Source organism: Symphalangus syndactylus, chromosome 18 (genome assembly GCF_028878055.3).
Source record: "Symphalangus syndactylus isolate Jambi chromosome 18, NHGRI_mSymSyn1-v2.1_pri, whole genome shotgun sequence".
NCBI lineage: Eukaryota > Metazoa > Chordata > Mammalia > Primates > Hylobatidae > Symphalangus > Symphalangus syndactylus.
Genome location: NC_072440.2, coordinates 16545886 through 16566144, shown reverse-complemented (window position 1 = coordinate 16566144; position 20259 = coordinate 16545886). Strand labels below are relative to the sequence as shown.

Genomic DNA, 20259 nt, shown 5'->3' with positions numbered 1-20259 from the left:
CGTGGAGGTGGAGGTTGTTGCAGTGAGCCAAGATCGCGCCACTGCACTCCATCCTGGGTGACAGAGCGAGACTCCATCTCAAAAAAAAAAAAAAGAAAAGTCGGCAAGAAAAGGAAGTTACATGGATGCAGCTAGAAGCCATTATCCTAAACAAATTAATGCAGAAACAGAAAATCAAATACTGCATGTCCTCACTTACAAGTGGGAGCTAAACATTGATATACCTGGACATAAAGATGAGAACAATGGACACTGGGAACTCCTAGAGGTGGGAGGGAGTGGGGCAAGGGTTGAAAAACTGCCTACTACTGTTATGGCCACTATCTGGGTGACAGAATCAATTGTACCTCAAACTTCAGTGTCACACAGTATACCCATGTAATAAACCTGCACATATACCCCCAAATATACATATATTTTAGATAGTATATCTAAAATAACAAGCGATATTATAAAAAAAAAAAAAAAAAAAAAGACGGCCGGGCACAGTGGCTCACACCTGTAATCCCAGCACTTTAGGAGGCCGAGGCGGGTGGATCACCTGATCTCAGGAGTTCGAGACCAGCCTGGCCAACATGGCAAAACCCTGTCTCTGATGAAAATACAAAAATTAGCCAGGCATCATGGCACATGCCCGTAATCCCAGCTACTCGGGAGGCAGAGGCAGGAGAATCCCTTGAACTCGGGAGGCAGAGGTTGCAGTAAGCCGAGATTATGCCACTGCACCACCCCCAGCCTGGGCAACAGAGTGAGACTCTGTCTCAAAAAAAAAAAAAAAAAAAAAAAAAAAAAGAGAGAGAGAGAGAAAAGGAAGTTAGAAAAACAGCCCTAGAGGCCCTACATTCTGAGTAATAGGAGTTCCAGAAAGAGAAGTGATTGCTGCACAACAAATTTGAAAAAGAGAAGTGAGAAAATAGAGGGAAGGAAATCAAAGAAATAATCCAACTTCTGAAAAGTAAAGAATGAGCTTCCAGCGGCAAAGTGCCTGTTGAGTGCGGGCACAGTGGAGGAAACGAAGCTGGGTGTGTTGGAGTTCGCCTGTAGTCCCAGCTACTCGGGAGGCTGAGGCAGAAGAATTGCTTGAGCCCGGGAGGCAGAGGCTGCGGTGAGCCGAGATCGTACCACTGCACTCCAGCCTGGATTACAGAGTGAGACTCTGTCTCAGAAAAAAAAAAAAAATTAGGCCCACATAAGGGAATATCAGTGTGAAATTGCAGAACTCTGGGGCCCGAAATCTTAAAAACTTTCCAGGAAGAACAAAATCGGTTACATATGAAGGATCCACAGCGTGGCCGGAGCAGGACTGCTTGAGCCCAGGAGTTGGAAACCTGTCTGAGCAACATAGCGCGACCCTGTGTCTACAAAAAAAATAAAACCAAAACAAAAAACAACCAAAGGCTTCTGAAACAGAATGGTTTTAGCCTGCTCTACCGCAGTGTGGCAGCTGGCCGACAGCATCTCTTCATGATTCTGAAGGACAATGATCTCCAGCTCAGCCAAGCGTCAGCCATCTATGGGGTAGGATGCAAGAATTCAGCAATGTTACCTTCAGGGCAGTCTTTCTCAAGAACTCCTGGAGGACAGGCTCAACATAAGCAAGGGGGGACCAAGAAGGAGGAAGATGTGAAATCCAGGAAATAAGGACCCGTGCAGGAGGGGGCGGGGGTGGTGAAGAAAGACCTGGGCATGGTGTGTGTACTGGACCTGTGCAGCCCGTCCAGTGGGGAGCAGCGTGACTTGAGGTGTGTTGAGAGCTGGCATTACCAACATCCCTGCTGCTGTGCTGCTCATTTAGGTACAGAATGCCCCATGAGCCTGGCCCAGATTCTTTTTTTTTTTTTTTTTTTTTTTTGAGACAGAGTCTCACTCTGTTGCCCAGGCTGGAGTGCAGTGGCACAATCTGGGCTCACTGCAACCTCCGCCTCCCGGGTTCAAGCGATTCTCCTGCCTCAGCCTCCCGAGTAGCTGGGACTACAGGTGCCCACCACCACTCCCTGCTATTTTTTTGTATTTTTAGTAGAGACAGGGTTTCACCATGTTAGCCAGGATTGTCTTGATCTCCTGACCTCGTGATCCGCCCACCTTGGCCTCCCAAAGTGCTGGGATTACAGGCGTGAGCCATTGCGCCTGGCCCTGGCCCAGATTCTTGCCTGCACCTGACTGGTCCCTATCAGGCTGAGGAAGCCCTGTTCTCGCCCTGCTGCCTGGGTCTGCTGAGGACACATGGCCCACCTGACAGGCCTCACCTTGCTCCTGAGGCCTGAGCACCCTACTCCTCAGGGCACTGTGAGCTCAGAAGCAAGAGACAGAACAGCTCATGCCCCTGACCATTTCCTGCTGAATGTCCATGCCACAGCTGTGCTCAACGTCCTAACAGGGGAGCCCCACCCACAACCATGCCCTCTGCCTGCCCCAGAGGGGCCTCTTGTCAGTGCCCACAGAGGCTGGGCCCAGCCTGTACCCCAGGCACTCAGCTGAGTTTATCTTCCCGGGAGTCTTCTGGCCTGGACATGGCGCCTGTTCTGCCCCAGCCGGGGGTGTGCTGCCTCTCTGCACACATAGTACTCAGGGAAACACACCCAGGTGGGATTCAGAAAACCCTAAAGGAAAGCAAGGGCGTGTTCAACCCAAGTCAAAGTTAGGGTGATCTCTGGGGTGGGGAGGTCACCAGGGTGCTCCTAGGACGCTGGTAATGTTCTGGTCATAACTGGGGAATGGGCACACCTGGTATTATTGTTGTAATGTATACACGTGTGTGGGTTTTCTTTTTTTTTTTTTTTAATTGAGTTTTGCTTTATCACACAGGCTGGAGTGCAGAGGTGTGATCGGGACTCACTGCAACCTCCGCCTCCCGGGTTAAAGTGATTCTCATGCCTCAGCCTCCTGAGTAGCTGGGATTAAAGGTGCCCGCCACAACGCCCAGCTAATTTTTGTATTTTTAGTAGAGATGGGGTTTCACCATGTTGGCCAGGTTGGTCTCCAACTCCTGACTTGAAGTGATCTGCCTGCCTCGGCCTCCCAAAGTACTAGGATTACAGGCGTGAGCCACTGCACCCAGCCACATGTGTGTCTTATTTTTATTTTATTTTATTTTTTGTTTTGTTTTTTGAGAAAGAGTCTCACTGTGTCACCCAAGCTGGAGTGCAATGGCGTGATCTCGGCTCACTGCAACCTCCACCTCCCGGTTCAAGCGATTCTCCTGTGTCAGCCTCCTGACTAGCTGGGATTACAGGCACCTGCCACCATGCCCAGCTAATTTTTGTATTTTTAGTAGAGACTGGGTTTCACCATGTTGGTTAGGCTGGTCGCGAACTCCTGACCTCAGGTGATCCACCGGCCTCGGCCTCCCAAAGTGCTGGGATTACAGGCGAGCCACCACGCCCAGCTAAGAAGGGATTTTTTTTTTTTTTTTGAGACGGAGCCTTGCTCTGTGGCCAAGCTGGAGTGCAGTGGCACCGTCTCAGCTCACTGCAACCTCTGCCTCCTGGGTTCAAGAGACTCTCCTGCCTTAGCCTCCCAAGTAGCTGGGATTACAGGCATGCACCACCATGCCCGGCTAATTTTTGTATTTTTAGCAGAGATGGGGTTTCACTATGTTGGCCAGGCTGGTCTTGAACTCCTGACCTAGTGATCCACCCACCTCGGCTTCCCAAAGTGCTGGGATTACAGGCGTGAGCCACCGCGGCTGGCCAGAAGGAATTTTAAAAAAGAAAAAAAAAAAGCTGCCAGGCGCGGTGGCCCACGCCTGTAATCCCAGCGCTTTAGGAGGCCGAGGCAGTGGATCACCTCAGGTCAGGAGTTCGAGACCAGCTTGGCCAACATGGTGAAACCCCATCTCTACTAAAAATACAAAAATTAGCTGGGCGTGGTGGCAGGCACCTGTAATCCCAGCTACCAGGAGGCTGAGGGAGGAGAGAATCGCTTGAACCCAGGAGGCAGAGGTTGCAGTGAGCCGAGATTGTGCCATTGCACTCTAGCCTGGAAGACAAGAGTGAAACTCCGTCTCAAAAAAAAAAAAAAAAAAGCCCAGAAGAAAAAGAATGGAACCAAGCCTGCGTTATCCTTGTCTTTAGGCCAACACAGTCAAAAATAGATTATATATGTTTGTTTTTTAATAGAGGAAGAGGCTCACAAAGGCAAAAATGCCAGGTCCTAGGAAAGCCATACGGCAGCCTGGCTGGTCCCCAAGGAGGCTTCTCTGTCTGGGTAGAAGTAGCCACAGTTCTCCTTGGCCCCTGCAGGATCCGTTTGGGCCAATGTGGCTGGTTCAGGCTGATGGAGTGTTGCCAAGCTGAGTTGGCCGGAGGGAGCTGGGACAGCCTTGAACTGCAGCAAGACAGCCCCAGTGCCAAGGGCCTGGGGCTGGACACACCCTGCATGGGAGTGGACCTGGGCAGCTGGAGGCCACCTCTGGGCTGTGATGATGGCAGCCTCCCCTCACTGAGAGCCGAGCATCTGAGGGGTGTCCTGTCTGCATCACCGCGTTGCGGCCTCATCAGTCCCACGACTTTGTGCCCATTTTACAGATGAGGAGATGGAGGCCCAGAGAACCAGTCAGAAAGTGGCCGGGCCAGGACTAAGAGTGCAGCGCGCTGCCTCCGTGCCCTGGGTCAACAGCTCAAGGAACTGGGGTGCTCCGGAAATGGGGCCAAGGCTGCTGGGCAGCAGGACGCTCAGGGCCTTGGTCTCAGGAGAGGTAATTCCCCACTCGGAGATCGGTCTTGTTGCCGCGTTTTATAGGTGGGAAAAGTGAGGCTAGAAGAGACGACAAACGACCCGCTGGCTGGACACACGGCAACGTTTTAGGTGCTGGGTCTGGCCGAGCAGCCGTCACCGGTCACCAGGGGGAGGAGGAGCCGAAAGACTCGCTCGTGGCCGGGGGGAGGCAGAAGCGCGTACCGCGGGAGAGGTGGCTTTGAGGAGTGAGCTCCCGGTCCCGCGGGGACGCGAGTGGGCCCAGGGCCCGGGCTGCCAGGCGGGGCGGGGCGGGGCCGGGCGGCTGAGAGGGGCGGGGCCTGGCGGCTGGGAGGGGCGGGGCGGACGCGGGGACTAACTCCTGCCAGGCAGTGCCCTTCCCGGAGCGTGCCCTCGCCGCTGGTGAGTGAGGACGGGACGCGGAGGGGGCAGCGGGCAGTGGGGGCCCGCATGGCTGCGACTCTTGACAGCGCCGCGGGACAGAGGGAAACTGAGGCCGGAGCCGCAGACTGGACACCCAGTCCAGTCTGCGACCCGGGGCAGCGCTTGGGGCTCGGCTACCGGGTCAGGGGCGGGGGCGGCGGGCAGCCGAGTCTGGGCCTCCGCGGCCGGGGTTCCAGCGCGGGCCGCCTCCGGCTGGGGGTTCGGGAGGGGAAACTTGGACAACCCTGCCACGCCCCGCCCCTGGCCGCGCGGCTTCTCCTGCAGGAAGCGCGGTCCCAGGAGTGGCCAACGCTCCCTCTCCCGCCCATTCCGCGGATGGGCAATCCTAGGCGGAGCTCCCTTGAGGGTCTCAGAATATCTGGGAGACCTCGGGCTCCTGATCCCCGAGACACCCCGTTTCATAGTGGAGAACAGCCCAGATCGGGGAAGTTTATTTTGCCCAAAGCCGGTTAGAGGCCCCCTGGCCCTCGATTCCCAGTGCGGGGCTCAGGTGCGTTGCAGCCTAGACGGGGCTTACTGTGAGCCAAGCAGCCTCTGGGACCTGTCTGCTTCCCCTGCCCCTTGAAAAGAAGCCGGAGCCCAGGTGGGAGAAGCGGGGGCTTCCTGCTGTGAACACGCTGCTGGCCAGGGCAGCTTCCAGAGGCCATGGCCTGGCGTGGGCCTGGAGCCCCTCCGGCCAGCCTGCCAGGGGCCGGCGCTACGGGATACCAGCAGTGTGCCCTGGGCTGGACGGTGGGAGAGACAGGACTTGAGGCTGTCCCAGAATGGGCCCAGGCAGGGCAAGGATATCAGGGGTGGTGGTGTACAGGAAGCAGCCGCCCAGCTTGCCTGGCACACAGCAAGCCCTGCCCATGAAGGCCTGCTGCCAGAACGTGGGCGAGGCCCGGCGTCTCTGTGGAGTTGGTGGGGCCCAGGACAGGGCAGCATGAGGCAGGTTTCCACTGGCGGTGAAAGGGGCCATGTAGCAAGGGCAGGAGAGCCAGCCTCAGCCCAGCAGGGGAAGGCGGCCCCTGAGTCTCCACCTGGCTGCTGGCAGCCCCACAGGGAGGCTCCGCGGGAATCCTAGGCCCCCAGGGGAGTGCTGGAAACTGGGGGAAACTGAGGCTTGCCAAAGAAGCCTTTGTCCAGAGTCATGCAGCTGGCGTGGTGGAGCCAGGGCCAGAACCCGTGCAGTCTGATCCCAGCCTGCCTTCTCCACTGTGCCCCGAGGACCACTTTCTTTCCTGGGAGTGTGTGTGTGTGTGTGTGTGTGTGTACATGTGCTGTGTCCTGTCGTCTGTACACACTTGTGCCTGGCATGAGGCACGATCCAGAAAGTATTCACAGCGGGTTCTCCAGGTGGGGTGAGGGGCTTGGGCTCACAGAGAGGGAGCCTACTTTTCACTCTAGCTCACTTGCCTGCCTGCCTGCTTGCTCTCTCTCTCTCTCTCTCTCTCTCCGCCTTCCTTCCTTCCTTCCTTCCTTCCTTCCTTCCTTCCTTCCTTCCTTCTTCTTTCTCTTTCTTTTTCTTTCTTTCTTTTCTTTCTCTCTCTCTCTCCTTCCTTCCTTCCTTTCTTGTTTTTGTTTGTTTGTTTGAGACAGGGTCTCACTCTGTTACGAAGGCTGGAGTGCAGTGATGTAATCACGGCTCACTGCAGTCTCCCGCAGAACTCCTGGGCTCAAGCAATCCTCCCACCTCAGCCTCCCAAAGTGCTGAGATTATAGGCATGAGCCACCGTTTCTGGCTTATTTGTGTTTTCTTTACTTTTGATTGTGCAAACAATGCTTGGATGTGCTCTCTGTTTAAAACGGTAGTCTTTTTTATTTATTTTTTTTAACCACTAGACCACTAGGGAAGCCATTCTTAATTTCTTTTTTTTATTTATATATATATTTTTTGAGACAGTGTCTCACTCCATTGCCCAGGCTGGAGTGCAGTGGCTCCAGCTGGGCTCACTGCAACCTCCACATCCTGAGTTGAAGTGATTCTCCTGCCTCAGCCTGGCTAATTTTTATATTTTTAGTAGAGACGGGTTTCACCATGTCGGCCAGGCTGTTTCTTTATTTTTTACTAAAAAAAAGTTTAACCCCCGAACCTTGAAGGAAAGGGAAGTCGTCTTTCTTAACAGAACCAAATCCCCCTGGACACCCCACCCTCACCCTACCCTCTCCCAGGCCACTCGATGGCCAGGTTGGCTGTGGATTTTCCCAGACCTGTGGGCTGTTCCACTGGTTACTTTCGTAATGCAAAATGCACACAAAGGTTATGATGAGGACGATTAGCCATGAATCATTTTTAAAAAGCCTGAAAACAAGTCCCTGGGACAGTGGTGGCTTCGTTGGAGAGACAAGGCTCAGGGGAGTGGGTGCAGCTGGGGGTGGGGGTGGGGATCAGAGAAGGGACACATTCCTTACTCTCTTTTTGGGTCGCCTTCTTTTTTTTTGTTTTGTTTGTTTGCTTTATTTATTTATTTATTTTGAGACAGAGTCGTGCTCTGTTGCCCAGGCTGGAATACAATGGCGCGATCTCAGCTCACTATAACCTCCGCCTCCCAGGTTCAGGGGATTCTCCCGTCTCAGCCTCCTGCCTCCCAAGTAGCTGGGATTACCGGCACGTGCCACCATGCCGGGCTAATTTTTGTATTGTTAGTAGAGACAGGGTTTCACCATGTTGGCCAGGCTGGTCTCAAACTCTTTTTTTTTTTTTTTTTTTTTTTTTTGAGTCGGAGTCTTGCTCTTCACCCAGGCTGGAGTGCAGTGGCATAATCTTGGCTCACTGCAACCTCCTCCTCTCGGGTTCAAGTGATTCTCCTGCCTTAGCCTTCTGAGTAGCTGGGATTACAGACGTGCGCCACCATACCTGGCTAGTTTTTGTATTTTTAGTAGAGACGGGGTTTCACCATGTTGGCCAGGCTGGTCTCAAACTCCTGACCTGAGGTGATCTGCCCGCCTCAGCCTCCCAAAGTGCTGAGATTACAGGTGTGAGCCAGCGTGCCTGGCCTTCTGGGTCACCTATAGGGAGGTCTCTGAGAACAGAAAGACACCCTGGAACCCACTGGCTCGACCACCACCTCATAGATGGGGACAGAGGCCCAGGAGATACCTTGGGGCAGCGATGGGTCTAGGGTCTTCGGGCCAGGAGCGAAGCCTCACAAGACCTGGAGACCCTGGGTCCCACCCTTGGTGGGGGAGGGCTCAGATCCTGCGGGGCCTGATGCTCTGTGGGGGCTGGGATGTTGCCGCGGCAGGTGGAGACAGTGATGCTACTGGCCCTGAGAAAACCTTCTGGCGCCGTTCAGAGGTGGGGTGGAGTGGCCTGTGGACCTGTGGGTCCAGTCCTGGCGCTGCAGGCTTTATGAGCCCTGTTTCAGATGAGGAAGGAGGCTGAGACGGGTGGTGACACAGCTCTTGGCAAGTGGCCATGCGGCCCAGAGCAGCCTGGCAGACACCCAGCTCAGAGGGAGGGGTGGGGTGGATTTTGGAGTCACTCAGACCTAGAAAGTTCTGTGACTTCTCATGTCTCAGTTTCCTCATCTGGAAAATGGGACCAGTCACGAGGCCACCGTGGAGGCCGAGTGGGCCGCGTGGCTCAGGGAGAAGCAGCTGGTGCCCTGTGGCTGCTGTGGGGACTGAACAAGGCGGTGACCGTCGGGACGAGCACGGACTCCACCACGCAGGCCCCTGCCTACCAGAGGCCCGTGCACGACCACAGCTGAGCAAGGCCTGGAGCCTTCTCCTGCCTCCACGTCCTGTGCCCTCCACCCTGCCCTGATCTTGCCCGTTTTGGCGGCGCTGCTCCGTGCAGGGCATTTTCACCTGTGGAGTGTCCAGGGCTCTCGTGGCTGATAGGGTCTCGTCCTAGGTCCAAGCCTTGAGGCCCTGTCTTCCCCTGGAGGAAATGGAGCTAGTGGCCCCACACTGATACCCACAACCCCTCTCTTCTCTGGAGTTTTCAGGGAAACGTTGTTGTCCCACCCCTTCCTCCCTTGAGCTACCCCAGCCCCGCAAGAAGCAGACACAGCGGTTTACCCACCTGACGTTGGAGGAAGCCAGGCCCAGAGACGAGCCTTGGATGGAGGCAGAGCCGAGGTCTGGATCTCGATTCACTTTCTGAAGGAGACAAAGGGTGTATAGGTGGCTTCACCCCTCTGCCTGAGCCTGAGTCCTGTCCCTGCCATGTGTGCCCCCTGGCCTGGCCCACCCCAGCTTTCCCTGGGCTCATCCCAGAGCAGATCTCTGGATCCTGCCTAGCCTGGCTCAGCATGACTCATCATGGTGGGGTACCGCCCCTGCCCACCTGTTCCCCATTTGGGCAATTCAGGAGCCGGGCAGTTCCCCAGAGGCCCTAGGAAACTCCCCGCCCCCCACCAGGCTTTCTCCTTGTGGGGCATCTCACCGCCTGTTTTCTGGTGGGACAGACCCTCTGAGCCCCTTGGCCCTGTGGGTCATAACCACAGCCAGGCCTGAGAAGGGGGCAGCCTGGGGTGGGAGTGTGAGCACGGGACTCAGAACCGGCTCCAGACCCTGCTCTCTTGCTGTGGCCTTGGGAAAGCCACCATGCCTCTGTGACTTTAATTCGTTCTATACAACGGGGGACCTGGATGGTGGTCTCTAAGGCCCTGTCAGCTGGAATACTGGGGGAGTCCCACTGTGATTTCCTGAGGGCCGAGTGTGTGCCTGGCCCTGGCTGGGTGCTGGAGCCAGGTGACACAATCGTGGGGAGAAGTTCTGCCACATGCTACAAGGTGAGGACCTCTAGAACATGGCGCTCAGTGAAGGAAGCCAGACACGAGGGCCACACACTGCATGATTCCATTGATACCAAATGTCCAGGATGGGCAAGTCCCCAGAGAGAAGTCAGATTGCTGGCTGCCAGGGGTGGGAGGGAGGGCGAGGGGAGCCACTGCTGATGGGGTTGAAAATGCTTTGGAACTTAATACAGAGGGTGGTTGCACAACATTGGGAATATACAAATGCTGCTGAATTGTGCACTTTAAAATGGTTAATTTTAGGCTGGGCACAGTGGCTCATGCCTGCACTGGGGGTTTCCATTTGTGGCATGAACATCACTGAAAGCGCACCAGCTTCCATGTCATATCAAGGGGTTCGGGATGTCCACGTGTCTTATGCTGGTGGTATTAACCTTGCTTGCCTGGACAGGGACACCTGTGAGTGAGAGCGGGCCATCAGTGTGGGGCAGTTGGGCCTCAGCTGGGGGTGTCCTGGGAAAAGGCACGTACAGGCACCTGGTCCGGCTCGTTTCCAGTGGAGGCTGAATGAGGCTCCTTATGGTTCCCCCGCAATGTCACTCAGCTGTGGACTCACGCAGGCTCCAGCAGAGCAGCGGTTGTGTCTTGGTTGCCCAAATGAGCGTAGGCTGAGCTGGCCTGGGCTTACCTGAGAGGATGTCGTGGGAGGCTGAGCTGGGAGGTGGTCCCAGGGCTATGGTCCAGAGCTCCATATCCACTTGGCGGTGGTGCAGGGCCAGTGCTCAGCAGCACCTCCTGCCCCAGGGAAGGTGGCCTTTCATATGTGTGGTGACATCAGACCCCCAACCCCACCCCATAAGCACGTGTACCCTTGAAGCTGGAGGGCAGGGCAGGAAGGAGGGGCAGGAGGGAGGGGAGGGGCATGAGGGAGGGGGAGGTGCAGGAGGGAGGGGAGGGGCAGGAGGGAGGGGAGGGGCAGGAGGGAGGGAGGCAGGAGGGAGGGGAGGGGCAGGAGGGAGGGGAGGGGCAGGAGGGAGGGGGAGGGGCAGGGGAGGGGGAGGGGCAGGGGGAGGGGGAGGGGTAGGGGGAGGGGGAGGGAGAACACAGGAACATTTCTTGCCGGGACTTAGGTCACATGCCCAGCCCCCAAGAATGTCCATCCTTACTGCTCATCTGTGCAGCGACCTTGGGGGATGGGGTAACTGTCCCCATTCAACACGCGAGAAAACTGAGGTGCAGGGAGGGGAGGGAATCATAGTAAGTGGCAGCACCAGGATCTGCTGGATGCCTGACACTCTGTTCCTTTAAAACAGGCCGGGTGCGGTGGCTCACGCCTGTAATCCTAGCACCTTGGGAGGCTGAGGCGGGCAGATCAACTCAGGTCAGGAGTTTGAGACCAGCCGGGCCAACATGATGAAACCCTGTCTTTACTAAAAAATATAAAAATTAGCTGGGCGTGGTGGCGGGCGCCTGTAATCCCAGCTACTTGGAAGGCTGAAGCAGGAGAATCGCTTGAACCCCGGAGGCGGAAGTTGCAGGGAGCTGAGATCTCGCCAGTGCACTCCAGCCTGAGTGACAGAGCGAGACTCCATCTCAAAAAAAAAAAAAAAAAAAAAAAAAAAAATTCCCTGGCCAGGCACAGTGGGTCATGCCTATAATCCCAGCACTTTGGGAGAACATAGCAAAAGGATCACCTGAGCCCAGGAGTTCGAGACTAGCCTGGGCAACATGGAGAGACCTTGTCTACAAAAAATACAAAAAATGAGCTGGGCATGGTGGCACATGCCTGTAGTTCCAGCTACTTTGGAGGCTGAGGTGGGAGGATCCCCTGAGCCTGGGAGGTCAAGGCTTCAGTGAGCTGTGATGGTACCACTGCTCTCCAGCCTGGACAGCAGCGACACTCTGTCTCTAAAATATAAAATACAGTGATGTTCATTATACATATTTTGGCAAACAAGTAACATAGTGAACTTAGCATCATAAATCCTGCTGCCAAGGGTGGACTCTGGAATCCCGAGTGGCTGGCCTGTGGAGGGGCCTTGGGCAGACATCTCCACTGCCCTGTGGCTCAGGTCTTTGTTGGCAGATGGCCATAAGGTGGCATGGCTTCCTTGCAGGGTGAGGGTTCACGGCCAGTGTTGGGGTAAAGCTTGCCTGGCCTGGCATACAGCCATTCCCCCGGAAACGTTGGCTTTATGATTAGGACCGTGGCTAACATCTTCATGCATGCATTGGTTACAATTGAAAAAAAAAATGCATATCTAGGCTGGGCGCAGTGGCTCATGCCTGTAATCCTATCACTTTAGGAGGCCGAAGCAGGCAGATCATCTGAGGTAAAGAGTTTGAGACCAGCCTGGCCAACATGGTGAAACCCTGTCTCTACTAACAATACAAAAATTAGCCCGGCATGGTGGCACGTGCCGGTAATCCCAGCTACTTGGGAGGCAGGAGGCTGAGACGGGAGAATCCCCTGAACCTGGGAGGCGGAGGTTATAGTGAGCTGAGATCGCGCCATTGTATTCCAGCCTGGGCAACAGAGCAAGACTCTGTCTCAAAAAAAGCGCCTATCTATGTTATCCATTTTTTGCCAAAATTGGGGTCATTCTGTAGTCAATGTTATATTCTGCTTTCTTCATGTTATGTTGAGAACAACTTTCTCATTACTAGAAAGCCTTCAGAAGCTTGGTTTGTGGGGGGCTAGTCTTTAATAGTCCCTGGCTGCTGGGCACTGAGGTTGCTTCTGTGCTCACCCAGCTCTATGGATCCCAGGCCAGCAGCTGCCCCTTCTCCCTGGGGCCAGCTTTGCCCTTTGCCCCTGCCAAAGCTCACGTTCAGCAGTCTCTGCTGACACGCCTCTACCCCCGCTTGGCTGCCTCCATGTCCCCTGGACTGCTTGTCTCTCGCGTTCCCTTGGGACAAAAGTGCTCACTGTTCTTCCTGTGGCATCTCCTCCCTGGTCCCCGGTCAGAGGGTCCCTTTCTGAGGTCCAGGCTCCCTCAGCACCAGTCTGTGCCCACTCAGGGCCTCCCCAGCCCCGTGCCTCCCTGGGTCCCAGCCCTCGCCCCAGCAGGCCTTGCTGCAAGTTGGCAGAACTGAATCGGGTTGTGTGGCTTCTTGTCTCAGACAAGAGCAGACGGCCCCTGATTCTCCACCTAGAATCAGAGTGAGTGGGAGCTTAGCCCTTCGGTTTTTGATGAGGTCAAGGTGGGAGCCATATTGCCACCAGGGCAGAGCGTGGCCCAGAGTGCAGTGTGGCCCCAGGCAGGCTGCTCTCCGTCTCCAGTGCATGGGGAAGGGGCGGTGGTTTTACTGGGGCCCGTGTGGGGTGCTGAAACAGCTGTGTAGAGACCCTCCTTGCTGCTGTGTACTGAGCTGTGCTCAAGGTAGGTGAGCATTGATATCCCACTCTACCAAGGGGGAAACTGAGGCCCTGAGTTGATGTGATTTGCCTGAGGTCACAGTGAGGCAGTGAGGAAAGGGATTTGACCCAAATTCTGTCTGATACCAGTCACCAAATGAATGAGTGAGTGAGTGAAAGGTGAATGTAAAGCACTGGCCTGGCAGAGCTCCCAGGGCGGGGACTTGGCCCAGGGAGGCAGGCTGGGAAGGCTTCTTGGTGGAAGGGACCCAAACTGGCCTTGGAAGAGGCAGCAGAGAGAGGTCAGTGCCAGAGACCCAAGGTCGAGGTGAGGGTGGGCAAAGGTGAGGCCAGGCAGTTGGGGCAGAAGCAAGGCTGGAAATTCGTTCACTCAGCCACTCCCACCCCGCACATCTCTGCGTCTCCTGATCAGTTGACTGGTTGATCTGTGGGTGACAGGCCTTTCGGGGACACTGGAGGAGACACAGGCCTGACCCCATGGCCTCAGGAATGCCCTCACCCAGCCCTGTCTTCTCTTTCAGAGCTCCCCTGAACAGCAGCTGCAGCAGCCATGGCCCCGCCCTGGGTGTCCGCCATGGGCTTCACGCTGGCGCCCAGCCTGGGGTGCTTCGTGGGCTCCCGCTTTGTCCACGGCGAGGGTCTCCGCTGGTACGCCGGCCTGCAGAAGCCCTCGTGGCACCCGCCCCACTGGGTGCTGGGCCCCATCTGGGGCACGCTCTACTCGACCATGGGGTAGGTGGGCGCGCACTGGCCTGGGGATGAGCCTGGCGCTTTGCAAGGGGAGGCCTGGCCCAGGACAGAGGGTCTCCTCCAGGCGGGCCATGGGCCACGGCATGGTTTCCCCAGCCCCATTTGACAAGCCAGGGTGGGGAAGCCGTGGGCCTGTCGATTGCACAACAGAACTTTCTCCTCCTGGGCCCCTGGGGGGACGGGTCAGATGCTCACCCCACCCTGGCATCCCCGCCATGTTCACAGCTCCAGGCGGAGGCCGGCGTAGTGTGTGAAGGTTGGCCTTGGGCAGCGGCATGGACGCTTTCCAAGATTAACAACGGCAGCAACAGCCCCAAGAGCAGCTCCTTTGTTGAACTCCTGCCCAGCACCAGGCTCATCTCATTCATATTCAACGACCCCCATGATAAAGGGCCTCCCCAGGACACAGGGCTTGCAAGTGTGGACCCCGCACAGCCCCCTTCAGGCTCAGTCTGGCCTGAGTCCCCTGGGACTACACCAGGGGAATTCCACCCTGAAAGGACGTGCTGGGAGGGGCAGGGCGCCTCTTGGTGGCTGTAGTGGGGACCGCACCCAGGAGGCAGGGAATCGACTGCCTTCTGGAATGTTCCCTGCATCCTGGTTCTGTGCCAGCGCAGTGCAGGCTGGGGACACAGGTGCCAGGCACTCTAGCGGGCGGATAGCAGAGGCCAGGCCAGGTGCCTGGCTCTGATGTGAATAAGGTCCTGGAACCTGGGTTGTCACCTGGGCCTCACCCCTCCCGGCCCAGGCCCTGCCCAGCCAGGGTCCTGCACTTTCCTGGCTCCAGTGTCCGCACCCCGCTTGGCCTTCCTACACCACCCAGTCCGTCTCTCTTCGGGGGAACTTTTTGGGGCTCCCTGTGGCTCTGGATAAGGCAAACCCCTCGTTAGTAGGAGAGAACTGGGGCTCTGGCCCTGGCCGACCAGACTTTATCCACTGATGGCCTGCCAAGAGATCTCAGTCACTTCACCGCCTGTGCCTCAGTCTCCTCACTGAAAGGGGGTGCTGATACTGCCTGCCTTACGGCATCATCAGGAGGCTGAAATGAGTGAATGCTCGGGAAGTGGTAGGGCCTGGCTCCTGTGAGTGCCGGAGGGCATCGGCTACTATTACTGGTGGCGTTATTGTTGCCCTGTGTTAACAGCTCCCATGACCAGGCCTCCCCCTGGACCTCACCCTGCAGTCACAGACTGACTCAGGGTCTCACATCTGTCTCAAAGCCTTTGCATGTCCTGTTTCCTCCCCTGGAAAACTCCTATTCATCCTTTAAGGCCCAGCCCAAATGTCCCATCCTCTATGCAGTGCCCTGGCTAGGTTAAGAGCCTCCTCCCTACCTATTCACACCATGTGCTTCCCTTTCATAGCAGTGACAGTGATAATAATGGCAGGTATTTATTGAGTGTCCTATATGCTGGATATCGCACGAAGCACTGCCAATGTGCTAATTAGACTCTCTACAGCAACCCTATGAAAAATGAAGGCCCAGAGAGATCAAGCAACTTCCCTGAGATCACACAGCAGTCAGTGTCAGGTCATGTATGAGCCATCACTGTGTCACTTGGAGGTGGGCAAGCCTCCTGGCCTTGTTCCTAATGGTGCTCTGAACTGTGGCCTCTGTTTCAGGTATGGCTCCTACCTGGTCTGGAAAGAGCTGGGAGGCTTCACAGAGGAGGCTGTGGTTCCCCTGGGCCTCTACACCGGGCAGCTGGCCCTGAACTGGGCGTGGCCCCCCATCTTCTTTGGTGCCCGACAAATGGGCTGGGTAAGTGTGGCCATGGCATGTGTCCCTGATCCCTGGATCCGACCCTTAGAGGACATGGGGCATCACATATGACACTGGGTAAGCAGCCCACACCCTGGAGCCTCCCCTCTACTGACTCCTCCAGTGAGGGAAGCTATTAAGGCAGAAGGGGTTGCAGGGGTGGGTTTGGGGACCACTGTGTAGGAAAACCCACACGAAGCCTGGTACTGGGTGGGCAGGGTCACTGGCCCCTCTGCATGACAGCTTCTTTTTTTTTGTTTGAGACAGAGTCTCACTCTCTCACCCAGGCTGGAGTGCAGTGGTGAGATCTCGGCCCACTGCAACCTCCACCTCCCAGATTCAAGTAATTCTCTTGCCTCAGCCTCCCAAGTAGCTGGGACTACAGGTGTGCACCACCACTTCCGGCTAATTTTTCTATTTTTATTTTTATTTTTTTTAGTAGAGATGGGGTTTCACTATGGTGGCCAGGCTGGTCTTGAACTCCTGACCTCAGGTGATCTACCCGCCTTGGCCTCTCAAAGTGCTGGGATTACAGGTATAAGCCACTGCGCCCGGCTGACTGCTTCTTTTTTAAAGTTTTAAACTTTTTTAAGAGATGAGGACTCGCTATGTTGCCCAGGGCAGACTCGACCTCCTGGGCTCAAACGATTGATTCTCCCGCCTTTACCTCTTGAGTAGCTGGGACTCCAGGTCATGTCTCTGTGCCTGGCAGCCTCTTTTTTTTTTTTTTTTTTTTTTTTTTTTTGAGACAGAGTCTTACTCTGTTGCCCAGGCTGGAGTGCAGTGGCATGATCTCGGCTCACTGCAGACTCCACCTCCCAGGTTCAAGTGATTCTCCTGTCTCAGCCTCCCGAGTAGCTGGGATTACAGGCATGCAGCACCACGTCTGGCTAATTTTCTGTATTTTTTCTTTTCTTTTTTTTTTTTTTTTTGAGACAGAGTCTCGCTCTGGTGCCCAGCTGGAGTGCAGTGGCGTGATCTCAGCTCACTGCAACCTCCACCTCCCAGGTTCAAACAATTCTCCTGCCTCAGCCTCCTGCGTAGCTGGGACTACAGGCACATGCCACCATGCCTGGCTAACTTTTTTATTTTTAGTAGAGATGGGGTTTTACCATATTGGTCAGGTTGGTCTTGAACTCCTAAGATCTTGAACTTAGGAGATCCACCCGTCTCGGCCTCCCAAAGTGCTGGGATTACAAGCGTGAACCACTGCACCTGACAAATAGCAAGTTTTTGTTTGGGCCTTGTAGTAATGCTGGGAGGTCAGCGCTGCTCTCAGTGGAGGCTCTGACCTCAGAGAGGGGAAGGGACGTGCAAGACCTCCTAAGCCACCACCGCACCCCTGAACAAACCGAGTTCACTTCAGGCATGTCACGTGCACCCCACACAAGGCATTGGTCAGGCGGGATGACTGTTCCCATTTTACAGATGAGGAAACTGAGGCTGAGATGGGGGAGGGGCTTGGCCAGGTCACTCAAGGGTGGAGTGGGGGTGAGTGAGGCTCCTGACTCCCAAATCCAGTGGGAGTTGGACAGTGTGACACACACTTGGGTGAATGTGGTGCCTCAGGCCTCCCTGTCCTCCCTCCCCCAATCTCTGCAGGCCTTGGTGGATCTCCTGTTGGTCAGTGGGGCAGCGGCAGCCACTACCGTGGCCTGGTACCAGGTGAGCCCGCTGGCCGCCCGCCTGCTCTACCCCTACCTGGCCTGGCTGGCCTTCGCGACCACACTCAACTACTGCGTATGGCGGGACAACCATGGCTGGCGTAGCGGACGCCGACCGCCAGAGTGAGTGCCCGGCCCACCAGGGACTGCAGCTGCACCAGCAGGTGCCATCACACTCGTGATGTGGTGGCCGTCACGCTTTCATGACCACTGGGTCTGCTAGTCTGTCAGGGCCTCGGCCCAGGGGGTCAGCAGAGCTTCAGAGGTGGCCCCACCTGAGCCCCCACCCGGAAGCAGCGTCCTACGCTTTCTGCATGCTTAGAGCATGTTCTCGGAACATGGAATGTTATAAGCCTAATAAAGTTTTTGACTTCCTTTACCATGGCCTTTTTGCTTGGGTGGGACCCCTGGCCACGGGGAAGAGGGGGAGCTGGGGCTGCACTGGAGCTCGTCTCTGCAGGATCTGCCTGGGCTGCCTTCTCCACACAGGGCTGGATCCAGCTGGGGCTGCCCCACGCTTCCTGGGATGCTCCCGAAGCCCTGCAGGAGATGAACGGAGCAGCCCTGGGTGCCACCCTGGAGCCCACACTGGCGCAGACCCAGCTGGGGCCGTGGGCTTCAGCGGAGGGAGGGGGTCCTGTCCGCTTCCCACAGCTTCCGGGATGCTCAGCCCGGGCCCTTTAATGGCCGGGCCCACAACCAGTGTCCGACGCCTGGTCCTGCCCAGTGCGTGGCCCTCAGCTGGTTTTACCCAGGACAGAGTTGCGGGTGCTGACTGCCCTGTCCCCCAGGGGCCCAGGCTTATGGCAGCCTCACGGCACCAGGGATAGCCCCACAAACACCCAGTTGGCTCAAGGGGGAGTCAGAGGCAGGAAAGGTTAGGTCCTGACTCCAGCAGACAGGCCCTCCTTGCTGGCCCAGAGCAGCCAGGATTGGACGTGTCACAGCCACTCACTCCCTCACCCCGGCTTCGAACTGGGTGACCCATGACCTCTCCAGGCAGCTGTTTGGAGTTAATGAGCCGAGTCCCACAAGCAGCGCTCCTCCGTCCTGCTCTTGGTCACCACACCCATGCAGCACTCAGCAACACAGCCTGCGGCTCCCTCCCCTCGGCCAGGCCTGACCTGCCGGGCTTTTTGTTTTTCGTTTTTGGCAGCTAAGTTCATTCAAATTGGCAAAATGTTCACAGACAGCTCATCATCACTCAGCAGCCCGCAGCTGCTGCTTCCTCTCCTTTCTCCCTGACTCCTGCATCCTCTCCCGACCCGTACGCTCAGACGCAACCAGACGTTCACAAAAGCTTGGACACAGTGGCTCACACCTGTAATCCCAGCACTTTGGGAGGCTGAGGCGGGAGAACTGCTTGAGGCCAGGTGTTTGAGACCAGCCTGGGCAACATAGGGAGACTGTCTATACCATTCACTCTGGTGCATGCACACCACACACACACACACACACACACACACACACACACACACACGTGGAAGAATGAACAGCTCAGAGAAATGAGTAAAGACAGTCGACTGCATTCTTCTGACAGAAGGGATGGCTCCCGCCCAGGGGCTGAGCCATTCCACCCTGACCCTCAGCCTCCCGCTCCCTTGACTCTGGCAGAGTTTGATGCCTGACAGATTACGCTCTGCAGGATCCAAAAACTTCGCGGCCACGGCACTCAGCTGAGCCCTCAGCCCACATGGCTTTCCTGATGCTCACCGGTGCAGAGAAGCTAGCTGGGGTGCCTCTGTATATCCTTTTTATTACCTTATTTCTGAAGTTCTCCAAGACACTCAGAGTTGAATTCCTCCAGAGCTCTGTGCAGACATTAGTCCAAGCAGCGGACGGCAGAGAGGTCCTTGCTAGCAACAAACTTACAGGCCAGGCTGTCTCCTGCTTCAGCATTCCGGTGAGCATGCACCGTCCCCGCAGGGCACAGGGGTATCCTTTGAAGTGTCAAGGGACACCTGAGTCCATGCTAGACACTTAGGGACTGGAGAAAGTGCAACCCGGACCTTTGCCATCTCTGCAACTCGTGGGGTTGTTCATCTGTAACAAATGTCTCACATAGCTCCTGCTGGCCACAAAACACGCACTGCCACAAAAACGCCCTGGAAAAACGGGCGAGAGAACGCATTTAGCATTTCGTCTGCTGGCTTCCTTTTAACAGCCTGGCGACGTTTCCCCTGCTCGTAACAGACAGCATTCTCTCCTTTTCTAAGCTGCTGTCATCCACTGGGAACTTAAGGTTTTGATGCTTTTGAGTGGGTTTATTACTATTTTTTGAGACGGTCTTGCTCTGTCGCCCAGGCTGGAGTGCAGTGGCGCCATCTTGGCTCACTGCAACCTCTGCCTCCCAGGTTCAAGTGATTCTCCTGCCTCAGCTTCCAGAGTAGCTGGGATTACAGGTGTGTACCACCATGCCTGGCTAATTTTTGTATTTTTAGTAGGATGGGATTTCAACACATTGGGTAGCCTGGTCTCGAACTCCTGACCTCAAATGATCCGCTCGCCTCGGCCTCCCACAGTGCTGGGATTACAGGCGTGAGCCACTGTGCCTGGGCAATTCCGGCTTTGCATGGCTTCTTAACAGAGTGATGAGGGTGCAAATGAGTACCAGGAAGTATTTAGTGAGATAAACATCTCCTGGCAATTGCCTCAGCACCTGGAGCCGGCTGGTCTTCCAGCTCATGGAGTCTCTGGCTCTCGGCCTTCCTTGGGGGTGTCCATTTGCAGTGAGCAGAGGTGCAAGAACATGTGGGGACAGAGAACAGCCATCTACAATCATGGAAAGCCTGGACCATGTGGTCTTGATACTGGGGCTGTCCCAGCTGCTCCCTGGGCAGGACTATCTCCTGGGCACCAGGTTTTAAGTGAGCTGGG

General features: G+C 55.9%; 1 protein-coding gene across 5 annotated transcripts; it reads left to right on the top strand.

Moving 5' to 3' along the window:
- The first annotated feature begins 1416 nt into the window (after nt 1–1416).
- On the top strand, nt 1417–17761 carry TSPO (translocator protein). 5 transcript variants are annotated; one of them, XM_063623037.1, is made up of 5 exons: nt 1435–1518; nt 4527–4696; nt 13728–13938; nt 15580–15718; nt 17321–17761. In XM_063623037.1, the coding sequence occupies exons 3-5, from the start codon at nt 13757–13759 to the stop codon at nt 17507–17509; spliced, it is 510 nt and encodes a 169-aa protein (XP_063479107.1). In that variant the 5' UTR covers nt 1435–1518; nt 4527–4696; nt 13728–13756; the 3' UTR covers nt 17510–17761. The 5 variants fall into 5 exon arrangements, with proteins under 5 accessions (XP_063479106.1, XP_063479107.1, XP_055108952.1 ...); XM_063623036.1 differs by lacking the exon at nt 4527–4696 and having other exon boundaries at nt 1417–1518; XM_055252977.2 differs by lacking the exons at nt 1435–1518; nt 4527–4696 and adding an exon at nt 5003–5097.
- Nucleotides 17762–20259: the final 2498 nt, after the last annotated feature.

What these genes read in the sequence shown, in the direction of transcription:
- TSPO (XM_063623036.1), top strand. Translation starts at nt 13,757, where the DNA reads ATGGCCCCGCCCTGGGTGTCCGCCATGGGCTTCACGCTGGCGCCCAGC. An exon ending in ACGCTCTACTCGACCATGGG is followed by an intron (nt 13,939 to 15,579) that starts GTAGGTGGGCGC and finishes CCTCTGTTTCAG; the next exon opens with GTATGGCTCCTACCTGGTCT. An exon ending in GTGCCCGACAAATGGGCTGG is followed by an intron (nt 15,719 to 17,320) that starts GTAAGTGTGGCC and finishes CAATCTCTGCAG; the next exon opens with GCCTTGGTGGATCTCCTGTT.